We start from the raw sequence: 23,863 nt of genomic DNA, 5'->3' as shown, positions 1-23,863 counted from the left end.
GCTCTTGGCTGTACTCACCAGGAATTTCAATCCTTTAACTGTGTGTCAGGGGTGATGAGGAATGCTGGCTGCTTCCCCTCCTAATGAGATACTGTATTCCTTGGTTGGGAGCTGAGGGAAGAGGGAGTCCAGTCTTCTTGGCGACTCCTGCCTGGAGTGTAGCTTCTCTCAAGGGGAGCAAGGGGATGGAGGGAAGAGCGTGGGTTATGATTCATATGCTGTAGACTCTCACCTGTATTACTGAATTTTAGCAGATTTTCTTGAATAAATGTTTCTTTATTTGCTGTACCTTCAGGACAATTTCCAGAGATTTCAATTTTTAAAAAAAAATATTTTTTACCGGTTATGGTTGCTTCACTGGGGAATGGGTCCCTAGGACTTCTTATGTCACAAATTTGGAAGTGGACCCCCCTGTTAGGTTGCTTACTTTTTTAGTAGAGTTTCTTTCTTATGATGGTGCTAGAAGGCTGGCTGTACTAAGCAGTACTGATGAACTATTTTTTAAATCGGGATTTTACTATGTCAGATTTATTAAATATCAGGGTACTTGATTTTCCTTGCTTTGTTGTTATTTCTCCATATAAGTGAAGTTTGTTATAATGGTGTTTTACTTATTAAAACTTATTTTTATTGACATATTTTTCTGCTTGTTACTTTAATTTAGGGTTGGTTCCAGCATCTACTGTTGCTACCGCTACTAGTTCAAGCACAATGCTGTTTACCTCATTTTCAAATGTTTCTACCTCCACTGCTGCTACTGGGCTCTCATGTAAGTTACTGGTTGCAAAGAAAATACTATTATTTCGCATCAGGCCACTTAACTCAATTTGCCAGTATAAGCTATGGATCTCCGACGTCTCATAAATTATCATTATGCTTGATCCCGTTTGTAACTGTTGATATCAATAGTAGCTATGCTAAAAACCTGATTATCATGGCTTTCACTATGAATTTTATATTAACATGATTATTACAGCTTAAAGTGATGATTTTAAGCATATAATTCATTAACAGTGTAATGTTTTGAAGCGAATGGGAAGAGTGGAAGTTTCGCCAAGTATGTCTGAAGGCAAGAAGTCTTATTGTCCATGTGAATAAGATAAAATGGGAAATAAATGTTGAAGCCTTGCTGTATTTTATTCTTCTATATAGACCAGGTTTGCAGTCCTTATATTTTACTTATCAGAAGTGTTACATGACAAAAGGACCAGCTGTAGTTTTGAGCTTTAATGACACTGTGTGATGTCTCCGGTTCTCTCCCCTTAAAGATGAACATCTGGATGCTTTGAGCTGAGAAGTGGGGCGTTAATTATCTTGTAACCCCAACTTCTTTGCTACACCTCTTCCATTAGTAGAGTAATAACAAATGGTGAGAATACTGACTTTTGTATATATCTTAGGCAATTCTTTCTTACAGGTCCATATAAGCTGCTTGTGCTTTTGCGGCATCTTCACAGTGCCATGATGTTCATCATTAGAGTTTGTTATTGTAATCCTAGCAGTAATATGGCCCTCCCAAAGCCCTGTTATAGCAAACCTGTCACCATTTCTGGGAATAAAACTTGCCAGGAATTGCTGATGCCTAGTTGAGCCTGAAAAATGGCGGCCGCCATCCCCCATTGCCTTGTGCAGTTGGCGTAGGTGGAACATTAGTTGAAATTGCAGGTTGCCACCTGAATTGTATTTTCTTCCAAGTAGATACAGTTCCATTCCTGAGACATGACTGAGATTCTGGAAACCTTTTGATATATGTAAGCAATATTCTTCTCAAGTATAATAGATTTTGTGAATATGACCATGTCTGAGGTTGGGAATTAAAATTATTGAATGAATTCCATTGCCAATCAAAGACTTGACTTCTGACCTTTTTTAAAAAATTAATTAATTAATTAATTAATTAATTTTGGGCTGCACTTAGTCTTTGTTGCTGCGTGCAGGCTTTCTCTAGTTGCGGCAAGCGGGGGCTACTCTTTGTTGCGGTGCGTGGGCTTCTCATTGCGGTGGTTTCTCTTGTTGGGGAGCATGGGCTCTAGGTGCGCAGGCTTCAGTAGTTGCAGCGTGTGGGCTCAGTAGTTGTGGCTCGCGGGCTCTAGAGCTCAGGCTCCGTAGTTGTGGCGCACGGGCCTAGTTGCTCCACGGCATGTGGGATCTTCCCGAACCAGGGCTTGAACGTGTGTCCCCTGCATTGGCAGGTGGATTCTTAACCACTGTGCCACTGGGTAAGTCCGACTTCTGACTTTTGACAGGTTTCTTTTTTCTTTCCTGTCTTTGATGTCCTTGCCTACAAAATGAAAAGAAACCTTGACCACAGTGTTTTTAAAATCAACTTTAATGAGATATAATCTACATGTCATAAAATTAATGTAAGTGTATAGTTCAGTGATTTTTAATCAATTTACCGAATTGTGTAACTCTCACCATAGTGCAGTTTTAGAACATTTCTATCATCCCAGTAAGATCTCTCAGCCCGAGACAACTACTAATCTGTTTTCTGTCTCTATCTATGCCTTTTCTGGACTTTTCATATAAATGGATTGACTGTAGGTTTTTGAGGCTTAGCCAAAGTTACTAAAGGACTCAGATGAAAAATACCCTATAGAAATTCTTCATTCACTGTTTTTGATTAAAAGAGTAATAGGTAATATTATGTTGTTCTCTGCAGTTGGTGCCTCTACAACTTTGGCTGGAATGCTTGGTGGTACAGCATTGGGGTTTGGATTAAATTTCCCTGGAGCAGGTGGAGCAGCTGCTGTTGCATCTAGTAAGATTTTTAGAACTACTGGGTTGTGTTTGAATGCTCACTGGAAATGTACTGCATAACAAAAGCAGTAAGTAGGTTGTATTCCTTAGCTTCTAGGACTAAGAAGGTTTTGATCATCTCACCAGCATATCCAAAAGGTACATCAGTATTGACAATTGCCAAACGGTAGAATGAGACAGTTGATGTCAATGAGCTTACTTCTTTGAGATGACTATAATCAAAGCTGCTATCAAACTCTTGTCAACTCTGAAACTTAAAAATTCTTATTATTGATCATACTATTTAAAGTGACCCAGTACATTGGGATTCATAGAGTTTTATTCTCTAAAAGTTAATTTAAGGTTTGATCTGTATTAAAGTTGATCCTCTCCTTAAGCTGATTACAGGAGTTTCTGTGGACCTATCCTAAATTTGTTTCTGCCAGTTAGGCACTAGTTGGGTTGTAAATTAAAGAAAACTTGGTTATCCATTGCCTTTTAGCTGTTGTGAGCTGGGTGGTTAGAGGTCAGTTATTACTTAAACCTACCATTTAAGTCAGACTCCACTTTAGGGAAGTCTTGTTTGTTCTGACTTTTAAAAGTTTATTTAGGGCTGAAATGAATCTTTATTCAAACCTGTCATAAACTAAAAGTCAGTCCCTGTTAAGTTTAAAATAATTATTCCTAAACAGAGATGTAAACCATCTTTTGCCTGACCAACACTTAACTGAATTTCTACTGTGTACTCGGCTAACTGGCCAACCTATGAGCATTATGAAGGGCATGGCTTGAGAATTTTATAAGTAACCATATTTGCAAGAAATATAACACATAGTTTCCCTTATAAAATGCTGAACAAAAAATTGATTCTTTCAGTCGTGGGCGGAGTCACTGAAATACGAATTTGCAGGCTTTTTGGTGACTCTGCCATAACTCACCCCCTACCTATCTGAGTCTTAAGATTCCTTCCTGCAAACTGGTACCTTTGCTACTAGCCCATTCCATCCACCACTGCCTTATGTACTTGCCCACCTCCCCATCAGATATGTCTCAAATCAATACCCCCAACCCACTGTTGATTTTTTCCCCTACTCACCTTTCCTTCCCCCCAAGTATATTTACTTGCTCAGATTCTTCATCTCACAAATTAGCCCTGTAGGACAGCTTTCGGGTATCTGTATTTGTAAATTTATAGCCATCTGAGATTATTCTCTGCCCTAGGTATAACCAGCAAGTTTTAAGAGAAGCTTGCTTGTTATAAATCTCATCTTTTGCATTAGTCTATGAAAGTAATGATGTCCATTCCTAGCATGGAGTAAGATACATAGTTGTTGATCAGAGACAAGATAGGAAAATTGGATAGTAGGATCTTTTAAAGGATGGTCTCACTGTTTTATGTAATGATTTTTAAGATCATCAGAATGAGATTTATTTAAATGTAAATCCAAATTTGGTATGCAATTATTTTCTGTTATTTGTAGAACAGTGCTTCCCTTTTAGTACACAGATAACATAGAGTTGACTGTATTTAGTTTAGACCAAAGTTGTAACTTGCAAAATCAGACTGTGATAGAACCTTCGTTCTCAAAACCATTGCTTCTTTTGGTATTAATTGAAATATTATTGTTATTTGAATATTGCCTACTATGCCAGAGCTAATTTATACCTTTTAAAAATACCATGAAAATAAGGAACAAAGATAAATACTATATAAACAGTTTAAAATAATCATACCATTTTTTTATGACTCAAGATTCCTTTGTGTTTAGACTGACAGGTATTAATTTCCTGAAGGTATCGCACAGCATCTTTGGAGAGCTGTTCATTTGTCTGTTAACCTCTTTCTTTAGTGGTAGTGATGGTAGTTGCTTTTTTAAAAATTATAAAAACCATACACACATGCATATATATATATATATATATATATATATATATATCACACCCTCTAGAGAAAACAGTTTGGTGCTTGTCTTAACAGGCTTTTTTCCAAATGCTTACAAACATACATTAAATTTATTTGTTTTACAAAAATGGGATACACACAGACATAATCATAGAATTTGCTGTTTTCTCTTAAGTATACATTAGCTTTGGACATCTGTCCATGTCAGGAAATTCTGACTTAAAAAAAAAAATCTTCTTTGGGCGAAGATAAGCTCCTTACAACAAGGACTTGTTTTTTTCTTAATTGTCTTTCTGGGGTTTTTTGCCTTGAATATAGAAGTTACACAATGTTAGAATGAATTAATCAATAAAGGGGGGGGTCTTGATAATGTCATTAATTTTCAGCATTTCTGGGGAGGGAATTCTTTTCAAATAAGACTTTTTATTCTCAGATGAAGAGCGTGGTGACCGCATGGCTGTAAAGAATGGAACGTGGGATCCAATCTTTAACCTCTCCAGTGTCCTGAGTGATAGTGACCCCGGGGATCCTTTGTGACTGGGCATGGTCTTCTCTTGTGGTGCTCATTCCACTTTCACAAAAGCTAACCAAAAGAATGGGGGAATTATTGTAAGGATCCTTGTGGCCAAAAGGGAAATGAAATCTTATGGAAATCTAATACAGGTATTATCGTGGCAATGAACTTCAAGGAATGTAGAATTTAGAAGTTGTTCTAAAGTCAGCTTTAGGGACCTCCTGGATCTAATATTGCATAAACATAATTCAGCTATTTTCCTTTTGCCTGTTTTTTTCTTTTTTTAACTTCCTTTTGGTTTCTTTACCTCTTTTTCTGCTTTATATTCTTAATTTTGACTTGCTCATGACTCTTTAATTCTACTTTATGTTTTTCCTCTGTCAGTCCTTTCAGCTCCCTTTGCCTGTTGTCTGATTCTTTCTACATACTTGGAAATATTTCCAAATTTCTGCTTAAAGTCTGATTCTTTCCATATTTCTGGAAATATTTCCGTATTTTTACCTACTGTCTGATTCTTTCCACAGTTCTAAATTTTCGAAAATGAGATTCTGACCTACCTTATCCCTGTTTGGCTAGAGCTTTTTGTGTCAGACCCTCTTATAGGCTGCCAGTAGCATATGGGATGGCTTCCTATACTTCAGATGCCCACCCTTGTCAACTGTGAACTAGGATCAAAGGACAGAGTTACTGAAATAAAGAATGGGTGTCTGAGCCTGATCCCTCAGCAGGAACAGAGTAGGCCAGTTTCCCTAAGAATAGGCAGTGCATGTTGGCAGTCACCATGATATATGTATTTATCTAGGGTGGCAGTTAACCTGAAAGTATTGCTAATTGGGAAAACAAGGCTAACGTAAAACAAACAAATAATTGTATACATGTTATAATATATTTTTATAACAAATTTCTTGTTACAGAAGCAGCATTTATTAATTATAAGAACATTTGAAAATACAGAGAACCAAAAAGAAGAAAACACTTCCAGTCTCCACCAGCCACAATTTTCTGTGCATTGTTTGTTAAGTGCTCACTGTGTAAGGAAGAGCCAAAAGTGCTATAGAAGTTCAGAAAACCAAGAGATAACCATGAGTAGAAGAGAAGTGGACAGTAAACATGGTGAAGGAAGAATCTGAGCTCGGCCATGATGTGTGCTGAGAATTTCATGTACAGAAGACAGGGCATTTTAGTAAGGGTGTAATAGAAAAGACACATAGAAGAGAGGTCTGGGCTGTAGACAAAACTTTGAGAGGCTTTTAACTATAATACTGGCTAAGATGTATGCCTACTATGGGCTACGGTGTAGAGAAACAGGCAGTCTCCCCTATTGATAGGAATGTAAATTGGCAAAGTCTTTTTGGTAGGGGAATTGGAAAGTTATATTACAATTTAGAGCATGCTGACCCTTTGATCTAGCAATTTCATTTCTAGAAATTAATTACACAGATATATTCACATAAGTATGCAAAGCTATAGATGTACAGAGATTTTGTGTAAGATTGCAATTATTCTTTCCTTGCAAGTTTAGCAGAACTCACCGGTGAGGTCATCTGGGTCTGGAGTTTTCTTCATGGGAAGAGTTTTGAGGATTGATTCGATTTCTTTAATGGTTATGGGTCTGGTTAGGTTATAAAATGTATTTTTCTATACATTTATCCAGGATTTTAAGTTGTTAGCAAGAAGCTTAATCCAAATACCTGGCCTGCCATATATTATAGCAACATTGAGTTAAAATCATACAACTTGGAGTTCAAATTCACATTAAAAAATACTTCTATAGTTTTTCATCCTGAATAATCAAGGACTGAATTTAAAATTTTCTTACTTATTACTAACATTATACACTTTATTTTCCAGCTACAACGTCAACCATCACCACTACCACGGTCACCACCACCAGCACCAGCACCAGCACCACCAGTAGCTTTACCATGAATCTGAAACCACTGACATCAACTGGCGTGAATAACACTGTTCCATTTGGCATGATTCCTAAACCTTTTACTTTGACCATTAGGTAAGCCTATTTGAAAATTCGTGTGAGTCTCATTTTCTTTGTCATATAGAAGGCATAGTTTGCTTGTACATCTTTAGAATAGTGTTTGAATGTTAGGTAAATGACTCAGAGTCGAGGAGCAGTTAGGGAAAGGATTTCTGTTGCTTAGGAAGTTGAACAACGAAAAGGATACCATTGTCTTCTGAATACCATTATAATACAATTATTACTATTGCTAATAATAGATAACATTTATTGTGCAATTACTATATGTTTAGAAATCTGACAGTGCTTTACAGCATCATACCATTTAATCCTCACAATAACCTTATGAGGTAGGTACTATTTTTGTTCTCATTTTATAGATGAGTAGACTGGAGCACATAAAGATTTTATAATTCACCTCTGGTCACACACTTGGTAATGGTTGAGCCAGGATTAAAATTCAGGTAGTCAAGCTCTAGAGCCTGTATTCTTACAGTTTATGCCATGTTCATCTCTAAGTATTTGGGGTTTTTTTTCTTTACAACTTTATTGGAGTATAATTGCTTTGCAGTGTTGTGTTAGTTTCTGCTGAACAACAAAGTGAATCAGCTATATATATACATATAGCCCCATATCCCCTCCCTCTTGAGCCTCCCTCCGACCCTCCCTATCCCACCACTCTAGGTGGTCACAAAGCACCGAGGTGATCTCCCTGTGCTATGCAGCTGCTTCCCACTAGCTATTTATTTTACATTTGGTAGTGTATATACGTCCATGCCACTCTCTCACTTCGTCCCAGCTTACCCTTCCCCCACTGTGTCCTCAAGTCCGTTCTGTACATCTGCATCTAATTAAACTTTTTATTTTGAGTTAACTGTAGATTCACATTTACTTCTAAGAAATAATACAAAAAATTCTGTGTGTACTTAACCTAGTTTTCCCTAATAATAATATCTTGCGATACTATAGTACAATATCACATTCAGGATACTGACATTGATATAGTCAAGATATAGAACAGTTCCATCACAGCAAGGATCCCTCCTGTTGCCCTTTTATATCCACACTCGCTACCCGCTTCTCCTTTCCCTGAACCTGGGCAACAATTTCTCTGTTCTCCATTTCTATAACCTTGACATTTAAAGAAATGTCATACAAATGGAATCATACAGCGTGTGACCTTTGGGGACTGTTTTTCCCACTAAGCATAATGCCTTGAGATAAAGTTGTCATGTGCATCAATAGCTTGTTCTTTTTTATTTCTGAGTAGTATTCCATGGTATTATAGATGTGCCATCATTTGTTTAACCATTCACCCATTGATGGACATCTAGGTTGTTTCCAGTTGGGGACTATTATGAATAAAGCTGCTATGAACATTTATGTACAGGTTTTTGGTGAACCTAAGTCTCATTTCTCTGGGGTAAATGCCCAGGTGTACAGTTGCTGGGTGATATGGTAGTTGCAAGTTTATTTTTTTAGGAAACCGCTGTAAGTCTTTTCCAGAGTGGCTGTACCATTTTACCTGCCCAGCAGCAATGTATGAGAGATCCACCTTGTCCACATTGTTGCCAGGATTTGGTGTTGTCACTATTTTTTACTTTAGCCCTTCTAATAGATATGAAGTGGTATCTCACTGTGGTTTTAATTTGCATTCCCCTGATGACTAATGATGTTGAACATCTTTTCATGTGTTTATCTGCCATCTGCATGTTTTCATTTGTGAAGTGTCTTTTCATATCTTTTGTCCATTTTCTACTTGAATTTGTTTTTTGACTGAGTTTTGAGAGTTTTATGTATTCTAGATACCTGCCCTTTGTCAGATATGTGGTTTACAAACATTTTTTCTAACTCTGTAATTTGTCTTTTCATCTTTTAAAGAGTATTTCACCAAACAAAACTTAATTGATGAGGTCTGATTTATCAATTTTTCCTTTAATGAATTGTGCTTTTAGTGTCAAGTTTAAGAACTCTTTGCCTAACCCTAGGTCCCAAAGATTTTCTAATTTTTTTCTAAAAGTTTTATAGTTTTACATTTTATATTTAAGGTTGTGATCTCTTCTGAGTTAATTTTTGTATAAGGTGTGTGTTTTAGATTGAGATTCTTTTTTTTGGGTGGGGGGTCTATGGATGTCCAGTTTTTTCAGCAACATTTGTTGAAAGGCTATTTTCTTCCATCGAATGGCTCTTTCACCTTTGTCAAAAATCAATTGGACGTATTTGTGTCAAATGCTTTTTCTGCCTCAATTGATAGGATCTTTTAAGATTTTTGTTCTTTAGCTTCATGATATGGTGAAATATAGTCAATGATTTTCAAATGTTGAACCATCCTTGCATACGTGGAATAGATCCCACTTGGTCATGATGTATAATTTTTTAATACATTTTTGGATTCAGTTTACTAGTATTTTGTTTGTGGGCTTTCATATCCAAGTTCATGAGAGATATTGGTCCGTAGTTTTGTTTTCTTTCTTTTTTAAATTCTGTCCTTGGTTTTGATATCTGAATGTTACTAGCCTTATAAGATGATCTGGGAAGTATTCCCTTCTCTTCTATTTTATAGAAGAAATTTTGTAAAATTTGTGTTAATTCACTAAAAGTTTGGCAGAATTCTCCAGTGAAACCCCTTTTTAAGGAGCTTTTAAATTATAAATCAATTTCTTTAGTGGTTCTAGGACTATTCAGGTTATGTTTCATCTTCCAAGAGTTTTAGTAGTATGTGGTTTTCAAGGAATTGGTCTGTTTCTTCTAAATTGTGGAATTTATGAGTGTAAAGTTGTACATATTTCCTTTCTGTCCTTTTAATAGCTATAGGCATACTCCCCTGTTTCATTTCTGATATTGGTGATTTGTAGCTTTCTTTTATAAATTTTATTCATCTTTTCCCAAAGGAGTAGCCTTTATTTCACTGATTATTCTCTATTATTTTCATTTTCAATTTCATTGACGTCTACTCTTTATGAATTTTTGCCTTCTGATTGCATTGGTTTTATTTTGCTCTTTTTTCTTGAGGTATGAACTTAGATTATTGATTTGAGACATTTCCCCTTTTGTAATGTAAAGCATTTAGTGCTATAAATATCCTTCTTAGCACTGTGTTAGCTTTGTACTGCATCTTCTATAATGTTGTATTTTCATTTTCATCCAGTTCTATGTACTTAAAAAATTTCCCTTGTGAATTCCTCTTTGACTCATAGATTATTTAGAAGTGTGTTAATATCCAAGTGTTTGGATATTTTCTTGTTTTTTATTTTTATATTGATTTCTAATTTGAGTCCATTATGATTAGAGAGCATGCTCTGTATGATTTCAGTTCTGATATATTTGTTCAGATTTGTTTTACGAGAGGGGATATGGTCTTTCTTGGTCAGTGTTCCATGAGCACCTAAAAATTGTTTTCTGCTCTTGGGTAGAGTGTTCTATATATGTCAATTAGATTCTGTTGCTTCACTGTATTTTCAGATCTGTATCCTTGCTGCTCGAGTGCTTCTTTTCAGTTGTGGAAAGTGGCTTTTTGAATTTCCCAACTGTAATTGTGGATTTGACTATTTTTCTCTTTAGCCCTATCAATCAGTTTTGCTTCATGTATTTTGGGGTCCTGCTGTTTGGTTGGTACATATTCAGGATCATTAGCTTTCCTGGTGCTTTAATTCCTTTATTACTATGTAATGTTCCTCTTTGATTCTGGTAGTTTTCTTTGCTCTCAAATCAACTTTATCTGATATTAATATAGCCATTTATTTTTAACAATTAATCTTGCATGTATATCTTTTTCCATCCTTTTGCTTTCAACATGTGTTCTTGTATTTGAAGTGAGTTTCTCATAGACAGCATATTGATGGATCATAATTTTTATCCATTCTGCCAATCTCTCTCTGTTAGTTGGTATATTTAGCACATCTACATTTAAGGTAATTATTGATGTGTTAGGGCTTAAGTCTGCCATTTTATTATTTTGTTGTTGTTGTTTTTTGTTACCTCTGTTTTTTGTTTTCTATTTCTCTTTTTTTAAACTTCCTGTGGGTTATTCAGACATTTTTTAGGTTTCCAGCTTGTTCTGTTTACAGTGCTTCTGAGTATATTGCTTTGTATAGTTTTCTTACTGCGTGCTCTAGGTGTTGCAATATACATACGTAACTTACAACCATCTAGCCATAATGACATTTTACCACTTTGGGTAAAGTGTAGAAACCTTACTTCCGTTTAGTTCCCTTTATGCTTCTTACCTTTTAAGTATAGTCGTCTCAGGTATTTCCTCTATGTACTTTGAACACCACATTCCATGGTGTTATACTTTTTTGCTTCAACCATCAAATATGATTTACAAAACTCGCGAGGGTAGAATAGCCTATTATATTTACCCTTTTCCATCCATTTAGCTGTTCTTCTTTCCTTTATGAAATTCCATGCCGCCTTCTGTTTTCAGTTCCTTTCTATTTCGCCAATATTCAAGGGTAGTTTCGACAGCAACAAATTCTCTTTAGTTTGCTTTGCATAAAAATATCTTTATATTCCCTTCATTTCTCAAGGACATTTTCACCAGATATAGCAGTTGTGGTCAACAGTTTTTTTCTTCAGTACTTGAAAAATGTTGTGACACTTGCTTCTAGCCTCTATGGTTTAAGATGAGAAATCTCCTGTCATTCAAATTAGGGTTGCATTTTAAGTGATGTGTTGTTTCTCTCTGGCTGCTTTCAAGATTTTTTTCTTTATTTTTAGTTTTCAGAAATTTAAGTATTATATGTCTTAGTATAGATTTCTTTGAATTATTCTCTTTGGGATTTGCTCAGCTTCTTGAGTCTTTAGGTTTATATCTTTTGACAACTTTGGGAATTTTTCAACCTTTATTTTTCAGAATACTTTTTAAATCTCATTCTGTCTTTTTTTGTCTTTGCATAATTCTCTGATGATAAGTATGTTACCTCTTATTACCATCCTCCAGTTCCTTGAGATTTTTTTTCATTTTTTGTCTCTATTCTCTCTCTGCTGTTCTGTAAGTTCTATTAATTTATCCTCAAGTTCACTGATTCTATTCTCTGTCATCTCTACTCTAGTATCAAACCCTTCAAGTGAGCATTTATTTCAGTTATTTTTCTTTTCTTTAATTTCCATCTGATTGTTTTTCATAACTTATATTTCTTTGCTGAGGTTTTCTTTTTTTTCATTTGTTTCCCCAGACTTCATAATTGCTTGTCGGAACATTTTTTTGATGGTTGCTTTAAAATTCCTTTCAGATAATTCCAACATCAGATACCTCTCAATGTTGGGATCTCTAGGTTGTTTTCTTCTCTTTTGAGTTGTCGTTTTCCTGGTTCTTGATATGATGGGTAATTTTCGATTGTATCCTGTACATTTTATCTATTATGTTAGGAGATCTTGGTCCTATTTAAATCTTTGTTAGTTAGGGAATCCTTTTGTTAAGGTGTACTGCAAGAGTTGGGTACGTTTGTATGTTCAGCTTCCCACTGGACCCTGCCCACACCACCTCAGCCAAAGTGGTGCAGTGACTCACACTGCCTCAGTGCAGATGAAAGGTGTGGAAGTTCAGTTCCCCCTCCGCCCTGCTGACTCATTCCCCATGAAAGTGGGGGCATTGCATCGTACTACTTCATTGCCTCTAGTGGGGTTATAAGCTCAACTCCCATCTGGGCCCCAGGGCTCCCAGAACAAGAGGAAGCGGGGGACTAACTCATATTGCTTAGTTGCTGCAGAATTTCAGCTTCCTATTGGGCCCCACTGACACAGGCGGAGGGGGGAAGCAAGATGTCAACTACTCTGCCTCATATCACTTCATTCAGCCTCATTGATGGTGGGTTGGTATGGAAGCTTAGCTCACTACTGGGTCCCACTGACATAGGCTCTGGGAGACGGGGGACAAGAGTGCTGACTGAGGCTCTGGGAGAAGGGGCACAGAGTGCTGGCCCTGTTTTGCCCTGCCTCAGTCAGTCTTAATTTTTCCAGTGGATATAGAGGTTAAGCTCTCCACTTAGCCTTGCTGACATAGGGGTGGTGGGAGGTGGAGTCCTTATTAGCCCGAGTTGCATTACCTTGCTCAGTCTCAATGATGCCAGGTGGGTATACAGGTTCAGGTCTCCATTGGCCGCCACTGACACTGAAGACAAGGGGTGAAGCCTCATGGTAACTAACACTGTCTCACTCTGCCTTATTAAGTCTTGTTGCTGCTGGGTGGGGATTTAGGTTCAGCTTATCACTGGACCTCACCAACAATGCCCTGGTGGGGTAATTGGAACACTGCCTGCCTCTGCTGGGCTGGGAATTGATGATCACCTCTCCACCCAGCCCTCCCGACACTGCCCCAGCAGGGAATCAGAGCACTGCCTGGTTCCGCCAGTCCCTTGATGGAAAATAAGGTATCTGTTCAGCCTATTTGATACTACCTGGTAGGGGAATCAGAGTTCCCCTTAGTTCTGCCCAGTGGAGGGTGGAAGATCAGCTGCCTACTGTGCCATGGATACTGCTTAGGTGGGGAGTGGATCACTTTGACTAAGAGCTGAGGGGAGAGGGAATCCCATCTCTTTGGCCACATAAATGCAGAATGGAGCTTACATCATGCTGAGTTGAGGGAGAAGGAAGGGAGCAGTTTGTGGCACAGACTTTAGCTGTTCTTACTGAAATTTAGTAGATACCTTAATAAATCGTTATTTGCTGTATTCCATTAAGATAATTTCCAGAGAGTTTGAATGGTTGTTTTTAAAATAATCTTTACCAGTTATGGTGGTTTTGTTGGGGAGCAGGTCTGAGAAACTCCTCATGTGCTGTTTTCTTCTTTAAGTCCTCATATGTTGTACTAAAGTATAAAAGAATCTGATCATACTTTTGAAAGTATGATCATATGATCATCCTGTATCCTTTTTTTTTTTAGTGAAATCATAACTCCTGTGATGACATATGGTCAGCTGAGTGGTCTGGTAAACAAATGGAGCCTTGAGTTAGAGGATCAAGAGAAACACTTTCTTCACCAGGTCACCCAGGTCAATGCTTGGGACTATACATTGATTGAGAATGGTGAGACGGTAAGAAGATATTCTCATTAATCTACCTGCATTGTACAAGTACTTTCAGATGAACACAGGAGAATAGACCTGTGTTTAGTGGTTAATTTTTCCTTCCAATATTGGTGATAAACTTAAAAATATTTTCTGTAGGTAATAAGTGCCCTGAATTAGGAACTCTTTCATACTTGAAGTGTATATGAGAAAAAAAATACTACTTTAAAATTACAACGTAAATTCAAATATTTACACTATTGTATTCTTATTTTCCTTTATAGATTATTGCTTTACATGGAGAAGTGCAAAAGGTGAAACAGGATCAGAAAAGGTAGAATCTTAGATTCCCTAGGTTGAAAGATTAAAGATCTATTTCTTTGTCCAGTTGTTTTTCCTTGTTATAGTTTATTGACATTTATTTTGTCACTCCACATTCCTTTCATCAGCCCTTCTATTGACTTGTTATTTTTTTCAGGCTGGAGCAAGAATTGTATTTTATCCTGTCACAGCAGAAAGAACTAGAAGATCTCTTGACCCCTTTAGAGGAGTCTGTAAAGGACGAGAGTGGGTCTGTTTGTCTGCAGCATACAGATGAGGAGCGTGAGAGGATGTAAGCAACTGAATAAAGATTGAGGAATGGGGCAGGACTTAGCTACCAAAAAAGGGAAAAAATGGTATTGAAAGGCAGGGAATAAAATAATTGGTAGAAAAGTGCAAGTTCTGGTAGTTGCCATTTATCACCTTATTTGACTATTATCTTTTCAGGCTGCTTGAAAATGAAGTAATCATTCTGGCAATTTTGTTTTATAGCATTTTGTACAATGTTATTAATCTCAAGCTTATACATGACCACTTATATAAAGTTTTTATATTTGTCAAATTTGTTCTTAAATCAGAAATACCAATTTTATATATGTGGTGTCATGATATTGTGGAATATTTATGATCTCCTATTTATACCGACTCTTTTAAACCTAATGTTCCTTCAGTTGCTTCAGTGATAAATCCATTTCCTATTTAAAAGGCAATTAGTTAATCTGGGGGCAAACTGCATGGCTTTTAAACGTTGAATGATTTTGTCAATGTCTTGGGCTTGATATATTTTATTTGTGTGTGATTCAGTCTTCACCTTTGGTCAATATATTGCCAATGTTCCCACGGTAACTTTATCTCTTTGGACCTGAGATTTGTTAATCAGGCCAAATTATAAAATGCTGTTAGGAGAACTTGTATGAATGGCTACATAAACTAGATTGAGGTTAAATCTGACTCATTTTATCAATGTCTTATTAGTGAGTCAAGACTGAGCTTATTTTTTAAAACCTTGCAAGTTAGCTTTTTTGTAGGTGCATTAAACGTGGTAAGTACAGCTAATCTGTATGGACCCTAGTTCTGTTTCTGCTTTTGTATTTCAGCCTTTGTGAATATTTCTTTCCTTTGCATTGACTATTCTATGCATTCTATCATTTTTGGGGGGAAACATAGATTTACATTTTCAGCCATGAGATCCTAACTGTAGGTTGAAGAAATAATTGAAACATTAGGTTCTTTCCAATTGCTTTTACGTAGTCAGATTTACATTGTGTTGGAATCTTTACTAGAATCTTCAACAATCTAGGCAACCAATTACCTATAAGTACTTTGGGACAGAAAAGCAGTAGATGGTTATCAATAAATCTAATTGAATTATTTAATATTTATAGACGTTAAGATTGAAAAATCCTCTGGTCACTTTAATTCTTATAAACATATTCATTGACTAGGTTAAGAGTGTGTGTGTGTGTGTGTGTGTGTGTGTGTGTGTGTGTGTGTGTGTGCATGCACAAATAGTTGGTGTGGAAATCTTGAGAATTTAGCCAACTAATCAATTTGTTGTGAACTTAGCAGATTTGTCTGCCTTTGATTATTGTGAATCTCATTTCTTAAAATATCTTTTGTTGGATGATGGAGGATATTTGTATAAGGTTTTACTTTGAAAATTTATGTATACAAAATTGTTGAAGACATCTCAGCATTTACTAAATATTGCCAAACACCAAATAACTTCTTACATATCTAAGTGACCTATGGGTTTATTCTGATACCTAAAAAGAGGGTAAATAGGTGACTGTAAAAATGACAAGATGGATAAAAGCCTTCACCTATGGAGTCTTTTTAGAATATGGTCATGAATGCTACATCCATTAAAATGAGAAGGTAGGGGAACTGGGGCAAATCCAGTTGGTGGTATCATTCTTTGTATGTCAGTAACAGTGCATAGTGGAGAAAACATTTCTGGTTAATCCCTTTATTTTACCTACCTTTTCAGTTACCAGTTAGCAGAAGATGTATATGCTCAGCTGAAACGAACGGCCCAAGATCTCAAGGACATTATTGAGTACCTGAATACATTTGGAAGTCCTGCTGACACTACTGGCCCGGTGTGTTAACTGCTTTATCTATTTAGGCAACCAGAATTTAGTGTGAAATTAGCATTCTGTCGTTCCTTTAGCTAGTTACCTTCTCCTGTCCACTGTAGTGCTCCTTACCTGCCTCCAGAGATATGAAGCTTCTGGGTGTAGTTAGTGGGGCAGGAAATGTTTAGGAGCAGAAAAGCTTGTAAGTTTTTTGTGGTTATTCCCAGAAGGGCAAAAAAAAATTACTGTTCTCCCAAAATTTTCAGAGTTTTCTCTCTGTTCTTCCTATAAGTATGTCCTTGTTCTTTTTTTTTTTTTTTTTTTTTTTTTTTTTTTTGCGGTACGTGGGCCTCTCACTGCTGTGGCCTCTCCCGTTGTGGAGCACAGGCTCCGGACACGCAGGCTCAGCGGCCATGGCTCACGGGCCCAGCCGCTCCGCAGCACGTGGGATCTGCCCGTACCGGGGCACGAACCCATGTCCCCTGCATCGGCAGGTGGACTCCCAACCACTGCGCCACCAGGGAAGCCCTGTCCTTGTTCTTATTTTTCTATTCACTTACTCGTTAGCTAGATTATCCTTCCTTTTACATATTAATCTATATATTCATATAACTGTAAGTGTGTATATATACATATATCTGTATGTATATACATGTTTGAGTCTGTTAGGTATATCCAGGCAATCCTTAACTTATAATTAGGATATATCTCAAAAGTTTGATAAGTCAACTATAAGACTTAAAAATATATTTTTCCATAGATATTTGTTAAGTATGCTTATTAGGTTTCCACCCACCTTGTGGAATCCTAGTTAACTCATAATGTAAATTTATTGTAACATGAGAAAATACAGCCGAGGCTCCAATTAGAGAGTTGAGATTTTTGAGTTAATTTGGAGGTAAGGAAGGACTGGTTTATTTTCCTTTTTCTATACTCTAATTAAAGAGCTTATTTCCTCAACCTTTCCCTATTGTCTTAGCTGCTAAATGGAGTCTTCCTTTTCCCCTCTCCCACCCCATGGCAGTTACGGTAAGAGGAATCTCCCCTCGTGGGAGCTTCCATTGTACTTTCTATCAGTTGATTATAATTAGGAGTGGAGCCAGGAGCTGGATAGGCGAGGATGAATGACCTATCTGTAAGTAGTAATTATTCTTTAGTGAGCTCTTTGTCAATTATACATAGACAGTTCTTTATCTATATACATATTACTAGCTTTTTTAATTAGAAAGAGAGCATGGTATAGTTGAGAAAGCACTAGAATTTTATTCAAGTCACTTAATCTCTCTGGGTCTTAGCTCCTTTTGCAGAATGTCAAGAGTGGACTAAATGACCTTGAAGTTTCCTCCAGCTATAAAAATTATGCCATTCCCTACTTTGGGTGAATCTAAAATTGAATAATTACAAATATAAATTAGTCTGGGGTAATACATGCTACCATCTTCCTGTGTTCATGCAGATGCAGGAGTTGACAATATAGGTTTTCTTTTTAGTGAAAGATTAGATCACCATTGTGATTCTAAAATTCAAAATTGTTTTGTTGTCATAGAACTTTGATGCATAGATAAATACATGCATACTTAGACATGAAGCAGAGCTGATGTCTAATCTCTCTGTGTTGAATTAATATAAAATGAGTGTTCTGAACAGAGTAAGTAAAAGGAGACTGTAATCCCATCCTTATCCTTTTTCTCTGCTTAGCCTTGTATTGTTTTATTTTATTTTAGTAGTGGGGAGTAAATGATTTGAGTCTTTTGTTTTTTGTTTTTACTGGCAAGAGTGATTGAGATGTTTAAGATGAGTGAATTAAAGGATAATTGCTTCTTGATAGCAGGACAAAAGAAGCAAGAGATCAGCAACAATTCATCTCTTTTCTCAGATAGCATAAATCATTGGACAGGAAGCAGAGAAAACATGTGTTGAACAATAATATTCTTGTAGATAATTAAATGTAACCAGATCAACAGAGCTTTGTTATTGTGGACCATACACCAGGGTAGAAAAATACCAAGTATGTTCAACAGTATTCACGATGATGAGACTTACCTGTTTATTTTCACCATTTTTGAGGGGAGATAGGAAAGATCACCTAATTTCTAAAATTTTTATTAAGCAAGTTCATATTATGGTATATGATATTCAGCCTCATATTTTTATAAAAATTCATTGTTCCTACTACAAATTATTTTTCTGTTTGTTATATTAAGATACACTAAATTTGCTGTTTTTATTACATACTGTTTGAGTGTGGTAACATTTTCATTTCTTCTTGTTTTCAGTATTGTCCTGGACTTTGCCAGAGTATTTGTCAAAAGTGTTCTAACATTTTTAAAAGGATTAGTATTTTTGTTACAAAGTTAATGCATATGCTTATCCCATGTATTAAGCTCGGGAAATACGGAAATCTGTAAAGAAAAGTAAAACACCTGTGTTACCAGTACTATGCTAATATATTAGTGTATTTCTTCCAAGTGTTTTTGCTATGCTGGTAAAAATACTTATTTTCTTTTAAATAGCTTCGGAAACATACCTACATAAAGTTTTGGATTCTGTCTTCATTTAATATTCTTTCATAGTATTTTCCCAAAATTTTAACCATTCTTTGAAAATATGGTTTTAATGACTCTATAACATTTCATTAGAGATGACTTTACCATAATATATTTCATCATTTTTTATTGATGGAGATATTGTTTCAAATTTTTACCACTGTGAAATTAACCTGTAATGACCAGTTGTGTGTTTAGGTTTCATTATTTCCTCTGGATAGATTTCTAGAAGTAGAATATACTGAGTTAAAAGGTATGAATGTTTTAAGACTTTGGTATATATTGCAAAAATTTACATTTTGAAGGGCTGGGTCAATTTATATTACCATAGGCTGTATATGAATGTACCTATTTTCCACACACACTTGACAAATGAGTATTACCATTTATTAAAAATTGCTATTTGGAAATCTTGCCACTTGTGACAACATGGATGGACCTTGAGGGCATTATGCAAAGTAAAATAAGTCAGATAGAGAAAGACAAATACCATGTGATCTCACTTGCATATGGAATTTGAGAACAAAAACTAAAACTAAACCAAGCTCATAGATACACAGAACAGATTGGTGGTTGCCAGCGGCTGGAGGTAGGTGGTGGGCAAAATGGCTGAAGGGGGTCAAAAAGTACAAACTTCTAGTTATAAAATAAATAAGTCATGGTGGCTATAGTTAATAATAATACTGTATTATATATTTGAAAATTGATAAAAGAATAGATTGGAAAAGTCCTCATCACAAAAAAAATTTTTTTTGTAACTGTATGGTGGATGTTAACTAGACTTAATGTGGTGATCATTTCACAATACATATGAATATCAAATCATTACTGTATACACCTGAAACTAATATAATGTTACATATGTCAGTTATACCTCAATTAAAAAGTTGATTACCTTTTTAAATATTTTAAAAAATATTATATGAATTTCTTGTCCTGTCAAATGTCTCTTAATGTCTTTACTTATTTTTGTACTATAGAAGTCAGTGTTTTATTGAATTATAGAAGTTGAATTCTTGACAGTTACAAAATAGATTGAACTAATATATAGATGTAATGAACATTACAAATATAAAATAGCAAAAAAAACCATGCAATTAATATTTAGCACATTCTCAGTCAATTTCTTACCAGAAGAAATGAAAATAACTTCCTAATTTCAATTTTTTATGTTTTTTTAATTTACCATATCAGAAAAATCATAATCTAAAAATCCTGTGTGTGTTTTTAGCTCCAGCAGATCTGCAAAATTCTGAATGCTCATATGGACTTTCTACAATGGATTCATCAGACTTCAGGTGGGAGTTTATTTGTACCCCAAGTTATCTGTAAGTAGAAAATGTGATACAAGTCAGGTTTTGTGCACCATGACCACACTCAAATAAGAGCTCAGTTGTAGGGGTATTATTTAACACATGGTATGTCTATATTAATTCTGAAGAACCGTAATTGCTTATTTTTATAAAATGAAACACAGGAAGGATAAACTAGAAACTGATGACAATAGGGGATGTTTAGGAATGAGGTGGAGGAGATAGGAATAGAAACAGTACTTCTGTTATTTATACAATTTTGACTTCTGGACCATATAAAAGTTTAAATACTCAAAAATTTAAATTAAGCCAAAAATAATGGGAAGAAAGACAAATGCTAAAATTGAATACGAAATGAAAACAAATAAACCTGTGTAACTAATCTATAACATAAACGTGCAGCTCAGATAACTTTTGTACATAGTGTTCTTGATGATGCATCCTTGGTAGGATGTAATCTTAATGATAAAAAGAACTGCAAAGAAATCTTAAGCTATCTTAGTAAGTTTATCGTTAGTTTCAGAATTATACTATGTATTATATATGCATGTGGAATAATATTACTACCATTATATATATTACAGTAGAAAGCAAATGCACGAGTATATTGATAATAGAAACCAAGATTTTCATTGAAAGATAAAAGAGATATAGTTTTCTTCCTTTCATATTTTTATTATAAATTTGAATTGCAAACATCAGTATGAATTCCTATTTCCTTTTTCTGTACATGGAAGGGGCCAAGAAGCAATGACACATCCTGATAGCAGTGAGCACATCTAACACCTAGATCTTGGTTTCTAAATAACATTACGATTAAAAGGAACCTTGGAGAAATATCTGATCTCAGGTCTCAGGCAGGGGAAGTACAGGGTGAGTTTGGCACTTTTCATGCCAGAAAACAAAGATTGTTCAACGACTTATGAGATTATATCAGGATACAAGATTGTGCTTTAATGGGCTTCTGCTGGCCAAATCAGGTTTCAACATCAAAAAGAATAATGACAGTGATGGATTATAACACATGGAGGGAGAAAAACTCATGAGTCCACAGTGATACTCCAAAAAAAAAAGAGACAGAGAGAGAGAGACAGAGAGAGAGAAATGGAAGGTACAGGGAAAAGTCTTTATAGACCCATGGCAGCTAATAATTATAGAAGGAATGATAGGATTAGAGAACCACCATTAAAAACACTTTCAACAGAATACATTTATTAAGCTTTCCCTGATCTTGAGTACTCGGCCTCATTTATAAAATGTTTCAACTGTCAGTCATTTCTTGGCAGAAAAAATATACTAGCAGGAAATGAACCAAATATAAATTGCAAGTTACTGAATTATTTTTAAAATTTTATTTAGGTATAATTTATATACCTCATTTTAATTTAATTTATATACATTCATTTTAATTGTACAATTTAATGAGAAAGCCACCATGTTGTAGCCCCAGCTCAATGATTGAATGATTCAGGCAAGGGTCATCAAGGGATGCTAAAACCATTGAATTTAAAATTGTTGGGGAACAGGATATTTGCATAGTCTCAAAAATATTACTCTACACATTACTTAAAAATTACAAAGGAGCAAATGTACCTTTGCAACAGTGCTGACAAGTACCACTTCAATCAAGTGATCAAATCTAATATCACCAATAGTGGGATAATGACATTGTTTGCCTCTTGATCTGACATGAGAAGTGCACAATATTCCATATGTAGTATTCTTTTTAAAAATGTTTAACCTGAGTCTAATAATAAGAAAATAATCAGACATTTTATGTGTGAGACATTCTGGAAGAAAATGTAGTGTTCTTACCAAAAATGTTTAACTGAATCAAGTCACAAGAAAATAATCAGTCTATGCGTGAGACATTCTGAAAGATAATTGGCTTGGACTCTTGAAAAATCAGTCATGGGAAACCAAAAAACTCAAAACGAAAAAATTGAGAGGATTTTGTAGATTAAAAGAAATATAACAATCAAGTCTACCATATTAAGTTTGATTAGATACTGGATTAAAGCCAAGAAGACATTATTTAGAACAATTGGGGAAATTGAATTTGGACTACACATTAAATATTAAGGAGTTTTTTATTTTCTTATATGTCTTACTGTGGTTATGTAGGAAAATATTTTTATTCTTAGAAGCTGCATGCTACGTTATTTAGAGAAGTGTCATATCTCTAGTTCTGTTTCAAGTGGTTCAACCGAAATCATTTGTGGAGAGAAAAAGATGGAGCGATTTGTGGCAAAATGGTAACAGTGGGTTAATCCAGTAAAAGGGTATATAAGTTTGTGACTTTTACTATTCTCTCAACTTTTTAATAGATTTAAAATAAAAATTGGTGGAAAGTGATTTTTATAGGCTTTTGCCTAAATATGGAATATATTGAGACCTCAGTAATTGAGACAAATGGGGGCTAGTTAGCCAATCAGAGTTACTACTTTTAAAGATGTAGTATGAAAATAATACAAATCTTGTTTGGCTTTATAGATTCCTCATTCTCTACATTAATAGAGGTCATCAACCATGAACTTCTTTTGCTTCTTTCCCTTCCAAACATACCTATATCATCATCATCCATCTTTACTTCTTTCTTTTCTGTGTTCTGTTGCTTTCTAAACTGTGTTTTGAATCATCAGAGGGAAGTTAAATTCTATATTGCTTTAGTATTAATTACCTGAGAGGGAGAGGTTTCTGAGTCAGACAGATATGGATTCAAGTCAAGGTATTACTACTTAATAGTTGTGTGAGCTCAACTGTTACTTTATCTCTCTGAGTCTGTATCCTTATTTTAAAAATGAGGGCTAATATTTACCTTTTAGGGCTTTTGTAAGGATTAAAGGAAGCAAAATTGAACTTTCCTTGAGCAGTGCCTGGCTCATGGTTGGTGCTCAGTAAATGACAGCAGCAGAACTGGTTGTCAGAGTTTACTGTATATAGGAGGCGCGGGGTAAGGAGAAGGACAAGGATGGTCATATGGTTCAAAAGGTAGCTATTAAATGAGTCTAGAGAAAGCAGTTCCGCATAGATTATCATTGAAAACCACTTACCTAGAGAAGTTGTTAAGAACAGCTGAGATGTGGGAGAATGTCAGTGGCTAGAAAACACTGAGGAATGAGATCATACAAAGTTTGACTCAGTTGTATTCCTCTCTGTTGCATATTTTCCTACAATGAGCAATGCTTCTTGGATAGAGTTGGGGGGGTGTCAAAATGTAATTAGGTAAAGAAAGATTATAGTGATTTTTTTCTCTTGGCTGAGATCCTCTTTGTCATAAATGAAATCTCAAGGCTCTCAGCCAGTTGTTTTCCTACTAATAAAATTAAGGTTGTTAGTGCTACAAAGAACTTACTTTATTATGTAAATGAAGAAACTGTGGTTCAGAGAAGTTAAATGACTTCCCCAAGAACACACAGTTAATTAGTGGCAGAGTTAGGACCAGAATCTAAATTTCCTAATTATCA

At 35.5% G+C, this 23,863-nt stretch overlaps 1 protein-coding gene across 1 annotated transcript in view; it reads left to right on the top strand.

Moving 5' to 3' along the window:
• Positions 1-1,032: 1,032 nt before the first annotated feature.
• NUP62CL (nucleoporin 62 C-terminal like) overlaps positions 1,033-23,863 on the top strand; it is a 38,250-nt gene continuing 15,419 nt past the window's right edge. The window contains exons 1-8 of the mRNA XM_065900237.1: positions 1,033-1,057; positions 2,663-2,761; positions 7,008-7,167; positions 14,015-14,165; positions 14,423-14,472; positions 14,617-14,751; positions 16,450-16,561; positions 20,315-20,411. Of these exons, the coding sequence (XP_065756309.1) occupies positions 1,033-1,057; positions 2,663-2,761; positions 7,008-7,167; positions 14,015-14,165; positions 14,423-14,472; positions 14,617-14,751; positions 16,450-16,561; positions 20,315-20,411 (829 nt within the window). The remainder of the gene's footprint in view (positions 1,058-2,662; positions 2,762-7,007; positions 7,168-14,014; positions 14,166-14,422; positions 14,473-14,616; positions 14,752-16,449; positions 16,562-20,314; positions 20,412-23,863) is intronic.

This window comes from Phocoena phocoena, chromosome X, assembly GCF_963924675.1.
Source record: "Phocoena phocoena chromosome X, mPhoPho1.1, whole genome shotgun sequence".
Taxonomy (NCBI): Eukaryota; Metazoa; Chordata; class Mammalia; order Artiodactyla; family Phocoenidae; genus Phocoena; species Phocoena phocoena.
This window is presented reverse-complemented; position numbering and strand designations above follow the sequence as displayed.